Genomic DNA, 12,014 nt, shown 5'->3' with positions numbered 1-12,014 from the left:
TTAAATTACATTAAATAAGTCTCTTTCCCCCCAAAGAAATAGTCTACCTTTTATTATGATGCCTGGAAAAAGTAACAGCAAGCAGACAAGGATCATTAACAGCACAGTGCAATGATTTGTATCCACTCATCCCCCAGAACCAAACTGAAAAACTGTGCCACACTGAGTATATATAGCAGCATGGCTGAAATAACCAAGCAAGAGGTGACACATTCACAACTTACATTTAGGTGATGATCACAGGTTTATAAGGATAGATCAGTCCAGTAAAGCAGTAATAAAACAAATGGGACAAAGGAGCTATTAAGACCCCCCTACTCCTATGCCACAAGATTTCTGATCCATGTTGCAACAGTGCAAATAGAACATGTGACATAATATGGAGACACTGCAGAAAGGTCACACTTTGGGACAAAAACAAAAAAGGGTATTTATCAGTAAATACTTCAAGTTGCCTTCTTCCCCAGTGGTAGCAACTGGATGATGTTAAGTGTCATTTAGAATTGGTATTAAAACAAAGGAAATGCAATTTTTAGAATCAATAGTTTGTACCCTGGAATTGAAATTCCTTCAATTAGAAAAAGGGATGAATACGTTTATAAAAGCCCATGAAATAAAGTTAACTATAAACTGTAAACAGAAGGTTCCTTTTTCTTATCTAAACACTGTTTCCATCTATATACAGGAAGAAGGTATACCAGGCTCCAGCTCTTCCCTGCTCAAATCCATCCTAAATCTTTAAGACAACAATAAAAAGATCCATAATTTCCTGTGCTGCTACATAGGGTTATGGAAACATTATCATTTTCCTACTGCAGAGTTTAAAAACTTAAATCAGGCATATACTTAAGCCAAGATCTGCTTTTCACATTTATGAACTTATTAAACAGCCTAAACATTAACACAATATGCTGTATTCTGTACTACATAAATAAGCAAAATTCACTTTAATTGCCAATTCCTTCTTACAGATACTTAAAATATTTTGCATAGTTTTAAGTGCCACCAAATGTGATACACTTCCCCCCCAAAAAAGAGAAGAAAATTAGTCTGAATTTCATTTCATAGATTACTCTCCTCAAAATCAAAATACTGACTACAAACATTTATATATCCTTGGAAAATTCTAAACATTTTGGGAAGCTAATTCAGAGCATTTAATTTAGTACCAAGTTCTTCAAATAAATAGGTATATACTCCTGTATACTTATTTGGAACACAAACTACTATTCATTCATTCTTTATTCAAATATTATACAATTAATTATTTCTTCTTTTAAAAGTCAGGCACACACTCAGGAAATACACTCAACTATAAAAAAACCTATTAGAGTATTAGAGATTTACAGAAAATCTCCCTGCTCTAAATGGGATTTAACTGCATTTTTTTAAAACATACTTTTTGAAGTCTTTGAAATTGACAAATCTCAGAAATACTGACAATTATAAAAATAATTTCCATCAGGGTACGTCTTTCCTAGGTCTAAACTTTTAGTGTCTTTGTTCCAAACATTTAAAATCAGAAGAGGAAAAAAAGAGTTGCCTTAATTTATATCTGGGGAAAATAATCTATCTGTAATGAAGTGAAAAACAATATTAACAAAAAGGACAATGGGAAATACAGCAGAGAGAAAAGTGGGATAATTATCACATTAAATGTAAATGAGGTAAATAAAGTTTTGTGATATAAAGTCCATTATGGAGAACCTCTCAAATCAAATATCATACTTTCCAATTTCCTGGGCACTAGGGATGTTAAACTGTAGTTAGATGAGTAGGTACCCTCTGGGCTAGTATGTAAAAAAACCAAAGGCAAGATATGTTGTTGCTGTTGTTATGTGCCGTCGAGTTGGCCCCGACTCATAGCGACCCCTCCTTGGGTTTCCGAGGCAGTATCACTACGGAAGTAGGATTGCCCAACCTTCCTTCCGAGGAGTGGCTGGTGGGTTTGAACCGCCAGCCTTCTGGTTAGCAGTCAAGTACTTTAGCCACTATGCTACCAGAGCTCCTAAGGCAAGATATAGCTGCCTCCAAAATCAAAGTAACTTCTGAGTTCCTCTCTCTCTCCTTTGCCTAACCACAGGACAATTAAATATACCCTGAAACAGAGGCAAACAGTAAACTATGTAGATGTATTCAACATTTAAAAAACCCCAATATTACTTATAAGTATTACCAAGCCACCTTCCACTAAAAAAATTCTGACCAACAATAGAGAAAAACTGTCCACATTTTCACACATTCCCATCTAACTTAAAAATATAAAGTGTAAGGTTTTAACTGCTTAAAATAAATATAGAAAATCCTTGTTTCCTTTGGCATTTTTAGAAAATAACTAAACTACAAGTAAGAGGAGATGACTGTATAAAGAAAATTATGCTTCAGTGAACATATGGGGGGGGAACATAGCAACTTGTGTTTATTATGCAATAATACCAATCTCAAGAGTTTACTGTTGATCATGAAAGTCTTTTTAAGTTTTGGAAGAACCTTCACATCCTTAACATTACAATATATTTAATATATATTTTTTTATTGCTTCTAGTATTAAGATTATTGAGAAGTCAAATGAAATTTTGCTGAATTTATGGTTTAAAAAATTACTTTCCAAACACTTTAACCATTATAATTTAGGATAAATAACACTTTAAGAACAAACCTTTTATGACTTTCTATGTACAGCCTTACTTTAAATTAGTCTGATTTCATTACAATTTTGTTATTTTGCATTGGTCCTGAAAATTTAATAAGAACTGTGCTTCTATGTATAGGACTGCCTGTATAAGTCACTTCAACCTTCATAAAATGGTCACATTAGTGTTTGAGTTTGTCAAACTAATAATTTTCAAACTTTTGAACTTAGATAATACAAATAGAAAGTCTGACTATGTACAAGAGAAGGTAAAGTTTTCAATTCTCATATTACCAGAAACATCATAAAGAAAAGTTAAATTTGTAACACACTTCTATTCCTATGTGCATTTGAAGTATGTACAGTAAAACACCAACACAGCTTTCATGTGTTACTATGGGGAAAATGCAAGCAAGAAGTGACTTTTAAAGTACCCAATAAAGCAATCTCTATAAAGCCCAAAATCAGGCTAAAAAACTACTGCAAAAAGTTGATTGCATCCTTGCAAGTTCTCAAAGAAAAATTTCATCTACCAAGACAGTTTTAAAAATAGAAAGATGTCAAATTCACTGCAAAACTCAATTGGATTCTTTCATTAAATCTGGGAATACTGCAACATCAAGTATTTACTGTTTTTTGCAAGAAAATAAAATTGGCAGCTCCATTTTCACATTATTACTTACATAGGAAAGCTTTAAGAGTGTTTTAAGAACTGTGGCAAAACATTCCAAGCCTATGACCTAAAAACGGAGCAAGGGATACTGCCCCCACCACACTTCCATACCAAGTACAGAGTATCAGCTGTGTGTAGTAGAAGGGGAAAAAAACCAAGTATGATGTCCCAGTCTTTTGACAAGGACAAAAAGGCTCTGAATAAGGTCACCATCTTCAATTCTGGATAAACCTTATATTAAGAATTCTCAAATGCTTAAAATGGTGGTCTTTTCAGCTACCCATCCTAAGAAGTCAAGTACAAGCATGCAAGTAAATTCACAGGCACAAAGGATCCATGTTAAAAACAGTTAAGGTAGCTGTGATGCAACACCAACAATTTGAATGGCCCTGACACACTCAAAATAGTATCTTAATTATTCAACAAAATCCTGAAGCAAACTCTTGCTAGTCTTGGTACACTGCTAAACGCTAAAGTAGCATGTTTTTTTCCATGGTTTTAGCTTAGCTCAAAGAATTTTTACACTATCAAGTAAGAAAAAAATTAAAGTATTTCCCCTTTTTAAATTTACACAGACATTTAATTAGCTTTATTTACAGAGCAGGGTTTTTTTTTGTTTTGTTTTGCTTTTCTCAGTCTCCAATGGTGCCTAGATAACATCATTAGGCAAGAATGCCAGTTTAAAAGAAATCTATGCAGAATTCTAAAAATAACAGATGTTGATGCTCCTCAAGAAGGGGCAAGCTTGACTATATCAGCAGCTCTCATTCTACACCTCAGTTACTCAGAAGCAATTCTGTTGCAGTCTCTACATCCCATGATTTTGAAGACAAGGCCACTATTACTGCATTCTGTAGAGAAGAAACAGGGACAAAAAAATAAAATTTCAAAGAAACATTTCCAAAATATTGTCTCTATACTGAGAAATTATTTTTCTTTTACATAAGTTGTGATGCATTTACAATGCACAAAGAGCTTCTAAAAAGCAATGTTTAGAATCAACAAAAGGAAAAAGAAAAGTTATCAACAATCACTCATTTTATTAAGAAATTTGTTTATCAAAACTAGATTTAGATATGCCTCTTATTTTCTGAAATACTTTAACTTAAAAGCAATCAGTATTATCAAAATCAATATGCCCTTACGTACTTACCCTATCAAAGCCCATAGCACATAGATTTTCTATTTTTTTGGTGTATTCTGGACTAGAAACTGGTGCTCCAGCATATACATGTGCCCAAAGTCGAGCTGTCTGTTTGAACATTTCAGGATTTTGTTTGTACTATACAGGGGGAAAAAAAATTGATTCACATGACAATACAGTTATAATGTTCAAAATTGGTAGTTCAGCTCTTAGTTACTCAAGCCTGCATTTTTCCCTAAATAAAACTAATGTACACCTAAAATATCCCTTGCAAACAAGCTAAGTCACTCATGGAAAGCCTATTTAACCTAAAACTTTGATTCATATGTCAATTGAAGAAAAAACAAAGATAAGTAACATTTATCAACTCTAATCTCCAATTTCAACAATTATCAGCAGCAGAAAAATTAAAGCTACTGAAGTGAGGCAGTAGAGAGGTTTCTAAAAACTGTGTAGCTGCAAACATTATCCAACTAAACACTGAATTACTAGCTCCTCAAATTAACGTGGACATTAAATGTGACCAATTTTTGTATTAAGCACAGGCCAGGCTAGAAAACAGCTAGATTTTTGCTAGATCTGTACTACTGGGCAGTGATTTAAAGAAACCACATACGCAAAATCCTAACTTATAAAACGTGATTTGATTAGCTCACTATAGAGTACTTTTTAATTATATGAAGTCTCTGTCAGAACCAAGTTGACTGGCAACTAATAAGAACCACACAACAAAGATTACTTTTAAAAGGTTAAGACTTCCCATATATATTGAAAAAATGTCAATTTATTCTCACATACATAGAGACCATCATTAGTTAGTGGATAGTTCAGTTTGTGTGTCAGCTTGGCTGGGCCTGGTTGAGTGGCTGGGCAGCTGGTGGTAGTTATTCCCCATGATCAGACTGGCAATCAACTCCATGGTGGGATCTACCACAAGCAGCTGCTGAGTAGCTGCTTTGGGTATGTAGTCTGCTTTCCGTATACAGGAATGGTCTCTAGCATATGGCACACTTTGACCCCGCAGGTAGCTGTGTCGTTGTTCAGCAGCCTGCCATGCTCTGCCAATCTTGGGACTTACAATGAACTTGAATTAATGGCCTGCCGTGTGGTCTGGTAACATCAGGACTGTGTTTTTTATTTGTCAACCTTGGGCTTCTCAGCCTCAGCAGCCAGCAGCTATATGAATGAAGAAACGCCTCTAGCTCCAGTGGGCCGGGAAGAGGAGGCAGAGCTGCAACCCAAGGTTGAGGGGCTTTCACCTAGCCCTAGAGCCAGGCACTTTGAACTTGGACTTAAAGCCTCCAAAGTGTAAGAGAATAAACTCCTGTTTGTTAAGGTGATCCCATTTGTGGTACATTCTTGTCAGAGCAGCACTAGGTAACCAGAACAGTTAGTAAAGCAAAGTATAAATTGAAAATAAATGTTTAAAGACTCAGAGAATAAAGAAGTATACAGAAGCAACATTCTACATAAACCAATGGCCTCATCTACACTGAGATCAGAACTAGATGGTGACCACTACCAATCATTTTTATTAGGGCCACAACAGGTGAATCCTGTTAGAAGGGGAGAAAAATGTGGAACAAAACTCAAATTCTCATTGAGAAGTCTAGACTTACTGGACTAATTCAGACTAGAGGACTACCAAGACTATCACACTCTGAGTACTCTGTGAACCTTAAACCAAAATTATCCCTTGAGGTCCCCATTTACCTAAGTAACAGATTGGCTCATAAAATAAAGAGTATCACCTGTGAGTAACGAGCTCCTTTAAAAACCATCTATATGATCCATAATCTCAGGGGACAACTTTATCAACTGGTGTAACATAATTCACAAAGGTAATATTCTACATCCTAGTTTGGTGAGCAGCATTTAGGGTCTTAAAAGCTTGTGGGAGGCCATCTAAGATACAACTATTGATCCCTAGTCACATGGAGCAAAAGACAATGAAAGAAATCAAAGGCTCAAAGAAGAAACTAATTCATAGGACTAACAGCCCACTCAAACCAAACCCGAAACTTCTAACCTAAGATTAGAAGAACTAACTAGGTAGTGCCTGGCTACCACTACCAACCGTTGTGACCAGGGACACAAAGAAGGCCTTGGATAGGATGGGAGAAAATGTAGACTGAAACTAAAATCCCTAAAAACCAGACCTATTGGACCTGTAAGGACCAGAGGAATCCCTAAGACTAATGCCCTATGACATCCTTTGAATTTGGAATTAAAGCTATTTCTGTGGGTCACCTTTCAGCCAAATAAATTTACTGGCTTATAAAAGAAACAGTATCACCCATGAGTAATATGCTCCCTTAAACAATTAATTATACAAGACCAAAGGATCAACAGTTACCAAAAAGCAAAGATGGGATGACAAGGAAGGGAAGTAAGATCAATGGAAACAGAACAAGCGGAATGGAAAAAAATGAGAATTCTGATATATTTAAAAACTTTTAACCAATGGCACAGAACAATTTAAATAAAGAGTTGTTAAAGGGGAACCTAATTTGCTGTGTTAACTTTCACCTAAAACAAAATACTAAAAAATTTTGTAGATGACAGTTTGAGACAGTTCAACTTATGTAGGAACTCTTCAAACTAAAGAACTTAAGACTCACTTAAGTTGGTGACAGTGAAGGTATAAAAGGTTCTATAATAAAGGAAAATAAAACTCATACTTTATAAAGCTAAAGTACTTTATATTTTGGCAAAGAATACTGAAGGTACCATGTCCTGCTAGAAGAACTAACAAATCTGTCCTGGAAGAAGTGCAGCCAGAATGCTCCTTGGAAGCAAGAATGCCCAGACTTCATCTGACCTACTCTGGTCACGTTGTCAGAAGAGACCATTCCCTGGAGAAGAGAAGGCTATTATGCTTGGTAAAGTGGAAGGTCAGTGAAAAAGTGGAAGGCCCTCAGTGAGATGGACTGACACTGTGGCAGCAATGATGGGCTCAAGTATAGCGAGGTGAAGCTGGTACAGGACTGGGCAGTGTTTCATTCTACTGCTGACTCAACGGCTAACAACAACAAAGCTAAAGGATGATGTAGAAGATGGAGGAGGGAAGGAAGAAGCTGAGGAAGGGAGATCTGTTGGAACAGGTGAAACGAGAAATATAAAGTATTTGAAATAAGGCAATCAGAGGAAGTATGTAAAAATGGCTACAGACAGAAGGGAATGGAATCAACAAAGGAAAAGGAGGCACAGGGAAGAATCCAAAGTCTGTGATTTGGATTATTTAGCTAAGTACATAACGGAAAGATAGACAGGTTTGCAGGTTTTAAGATTCTACATTCAGTTTTGGCAGTGCTGTGCTCAGGTATCCATGGAGCACTCAGATAGAGCTATCCAGCTGCAAACAGGGTCTTGTACTCAGAGGAAAGGTCAAGCCTGTGCATTTTATCCATGTTTGGATGATAACATCATTGGGGATATGTTCATTCAAGTGAGAGTACATAATGGAAAGAAAAGGGAACACTGTCAGAACCAAGGAAGTATGCTTAAAGGGCAGGAGAAAGATGACAAATAATTGTAAGCAGTAAGAAGACAGTGTTTCAGAGGTCAAAGGAGGAAAAAATTTCTAGGGGTAAAAAAAAAAAGAATGCTCAGCAAATTCTAATGCCTTAGAGCATGACTTGGCAAATTGTTTTTAAAGGGCCTGATTAACAAGTATTTTAGGCCATACTGTTTCTGTTGCAACTACTCAACTCTGCCACTGTAGCTGGAAAACAGTAAACAAGTGTGTGGCTGTATTCCAAAAAAATATTATTTATAAAAACAGGAGACTGTATATAGTTTGATGACTTCTGCCTTAGAGAAACCAAGTAAGATCAGAACTGAAAAATATTTATTAAATTTTACAATTACAAGGTCACTGATTACCATGTCAATTCAGTGCCACAGTAGAGCTAATCAGGAGTTATCAACCACAGAGACTCATCATTGAATGGAATGGAGGGATGAACACACAAGTGTAATTCTTTCAACTTTTCTGTATGCTTGAAATTTTTCATGTTAGAAAAAAAATCATCTACCATTCAACCAACTATAAATTAGTATGTTAAAAATCAACAAAGTTTTCACTGTAACATCTGACAAAATATCTTATTAAAAGAAAGGGAAACCATTTCCAAATTTAGTTTCAATAGACTATGGTGATGGGTTAATATTGCAAAACACTAATGCAAAAAGACTAAGGTAAGTTTAAAGAAAGTCTTTCAAAAGCAGTCATCTTACCTGATTTGCTACTACTGCATCTTGTGGATCATCTGGCTCCGCAGCTGCCAAGAGTGCTTGCAATGACAGTAATACCGTACGAAGAGTCATTGCTGCCGCCCTAAAATTCAAAACAGGAAAGTATCTCTGTTAAGCAAGCTCTGCGTGGCAAAAGCAACTGCACTATTTCTGAATAGTAAAGCTGTAAAAAATAATAATAATGACTGGAACTAAAAGTAATTTAGATTTTGTCTTCATCATATAGTTCTTGTTGTTATGGAAATTTATAACTACATATAGACCTACTGTATGTTTCTCTTCTTTACATGAGCCTTTCTGTTTCACACAACAATTCAAACCACCTAACAGGCTTTGCTTTATTATTATTATTATTATTATTATTATTATTGGGACCAATATCTTTCTTTTCAGCTTTACCCACTAACTTCCTTTCTACCTATTTCTGCAGATATAAAGTAAAAATAAAGTGATAAACCATTAGTATCAACAGCCTGTGGAACTTTCTTCCAATGGCACTCTAAAAATAAGATACAATCAGCAAATTTTACTTTCAAGAACACCTGAAACCATTCCATAACATTCTGAATACACCAAGTTTTCTGCTTTTAATACATCTTTAATTCATACTTCTAAATATATGTAGGAAACAAACATTAATCTAGAAAATGACTATCTACCCACAGAAGAATAATTCTTGGCATTTCTGTTAAAAAACTGTTCTACAACTGATAATTTGTAAATACTGAGATACTTAACATGCTGAACATTATTAAACACTATGCTCATTTTTATCACACAAATGATCATTCTAAACCATACTTTTTCACCTGGGTTACCATTTGAATCACAGAATACAGAGACTTATTGACAATTTTCTCAATTTTCCCAAGGATAGTACGTAATTAGTACCATCCCAGATGCTTAGGCAAGGAGTTTCTGAATGGTGCAAATGTTAACGCACATAGCTGCTAACCAAACGGTTGGAGCTATGACTCCATGCAAAGGCATCAGAGAACAAAGGTCTAGCATTCCACTTGCAAGATATCAGGCACTGAAAACCCTATGGCAAACAATTCTACTGTCACATACATAGGACTGTCATGAGTCAAAGATGACTTGATGGCAACTGCTTTTTTTTTTTTTTTTTGAGATGGTTAGGAGAAGAGTTCATTTATCATCCACAATGGATTTCTTAAGGCAAAAGATCTCAAAAAGTATGGGGTTCCAAACAGGAGCATTAGCATCAGCTGAGAACTTAAGAGAAATGCAACATCCTAAGCTCTAACCCCAGAATTACTAAATCAGTAACACAAGGGGTGTTTTACCAGGTGCTTTAAATGATTCTGATGCACATTACTGTTTGAAAAATACATTAGACCAGTACAACCTAAGAAAATTGAGAAAGGCTATTCTAAACCTCTATGTTAACATCAGAATCACAAGTGGGTATGTATTTTACAGATAACAATTTTAAATTCTTTATTTAAAATGCTGTTGAAATACAGATTTGATTTGTTTACCCCTTTAGAGAAGCTACAGGAATAGCAAAACAATTGGTTATAAAGCTCAAAAATTATCTAAAATGCTAAATCAGCATTTAAAATAAAGTAAGATTTTAAAAGCTTTTCAAACAGTTTTAGGTAATGGAGATTCCTAATCTGAAATAGGTCAGAATAAGTAGGAAACGTTTTTGTACATCAAGGTTCCAAATTTCCCTAAGAGCTCATGCAAGTTATTTTCCACCAACAGTTGTAATATCTTCAGTAGGAACAATATTCTTTCAGGACAAGTGCCAAAACACAAAAAGTCAAATCTTGTCCTGTTATTATAATAGGGGAAAACATTATAATGTTTCATTGATGAGAAGTACACAGTAACGATTTTACATTTCAAGAGGATGTTTAAAGGCACATATACTTCAAAAGCTAACTAGATGTATCAGAATGAAGCTTACTTCAAAGACTGTGCAAAACAGGGACAAAAACATCATTTAAATAATGTTTTCTAACTTTTAAGGCCTATGACATCACTTTAAATATAATCTAAAGCTATGTAATTTTTACAACAATTATTTCTCTCAAGGAAAATTTTCTGAATGTTGAAGAAAAATATTTACCCAAAGGAAGTATTCATATACTTACGTACAGAATTAAATGATTATTTCTTGGAATTGCCAAATATAAGCAAGCATTAAACTTAAGAACAGTAATTTTAACTTGCAATGAAAACACAAGTATGTAAAATAAAAGCACCTAAATTTTCAAAGCTCTTATCAAGACCTCAGTAACATCACATAGGTATACATATCAATGAGACAACAATTTTCTTTAAAAAACCAATTGACAGAGATACAGAAGACAATCCTGGAACCCTGAGCTTTTAAAGGAACTATACAGAAGTGGATTAGGCACTAATTAGTGGAAAAACCTGAATGAAAACAGTGAGTACAGAGACCGTCAGAGCTGCGGACTGTCAGCTATTCTGACAAGACCAACAGTCTGAATATTTCCAAGTGGTGTTGGGACCTGAGAATTGACCCAAAGATCAGTTCTAGTCACCAATGGCTGCAGGGACAACTGCTCTGGTGGCCTATGACCAGGAAGAGAAACAGCAAGGAGGGAGACAACCTGAGCTGTGGACTTTCTGCTGTCCAGAGGGTGCAGCCATTTTGAATGTTTACAAGTGGCTACCATTTTGGATTTTAAAGTGATAGCATTCTCATTCAGATTCCAGGGACTTAAGAATAGGCTCTGTTTGCCAGGGTTGGAAAGGACATACGAGAGGCTGACAAAGGAAAGGAGACAGGTGGTGGGTGTATAAGTGCTGTCAACCAGTGAATAGAGGAGCACAGCACAGTACCCTGCCTGTACAGATAACGTACAAACAAAACAAGGAAAACAAAAATTGCGGGCTAGTCACTCCAACATATAATCACCAATTAAATATAAACACAAAAACGTCACAATGCCTCGGAGACAACAGAGCATCACAGTCCACACAAAGAAGCAAGATAAAGCAGGAGAAACAAGGGACCAGGATACAGACCCAAAACACATCCCTGAGGAAGACACAGCACTGGAACTCCCTGATAAATAATTCAAAATAATTTTATTTAGGTATCTTCAAAGGATTGAGAGACAGACCAAGGAAAACACAGACAAAACTCTAAAAGAATTCTTGAAGAAAATACAAGAAGAAATGACAAAATAAATGAAAAATTAGAAATGATTCTAAATCTACAGAGAGAAATCCAGAAGATTAATACTAAATTGTGAGAAATAGGTAACACATTGAAAGGGCAAAGGAGTAGAACTGATGCAATGGAA

General features: G+C 35.4%; 1 protein-coding gene across 1 annotated transcript in view; it reads right to left on the bottom strand.

Moving 5' to 3' along the window:
• Positions 1 to 4,081: 4,081 nt before the first annotated feature.
• The window catches only part of UBE2K (ubiquitin conjugating enzyme E2 K), a 66,854-nt gene continuing 58,921 nt past the window's right edge, over positions 4,082 to 12,014 (bottom strand). Inside the window, exons 5-7 of the mRNA XM_007947140.2 lie at positions 8,689 to 8,788; positions 4,459 to 4,587; positions 4,082 to 4,156 (exon numbers count right to left, since the gene is read on the bottom strand). Coding sequence (XP_007945331.1) covers positions 4,082 to 4,156; positions 4,459 to 4,587; positions 8,689 to 8,788 — 304 coding nt within the window. The remainder of the gene's footprint in view (positions 4,157 to 4,458; positions 4,588 to 8,688; positions 8,789 to 12,014) is intronic.

This window comes from Orycteropus afer, unplaced genomic scaffold, assembly GCF_000298275.1.
Source record: "Orycteropus afer afer isolate SDZICR_OR568_19922 unplaced genomic scaffold, OryAfe1.0 scaffold00176, whole genome shotgun sequence".
Classification (NCBI taxonomy): domain Eukaryota; kingdom Metazoa; phylum Chordata; class Mammalia; order Tubulidentata; family Orycteropodidae; genus Orycteropus; species Orycteropus afer.
This window is presented reverse-complemented; position numbering and strand designations above follow the sequence as displayed.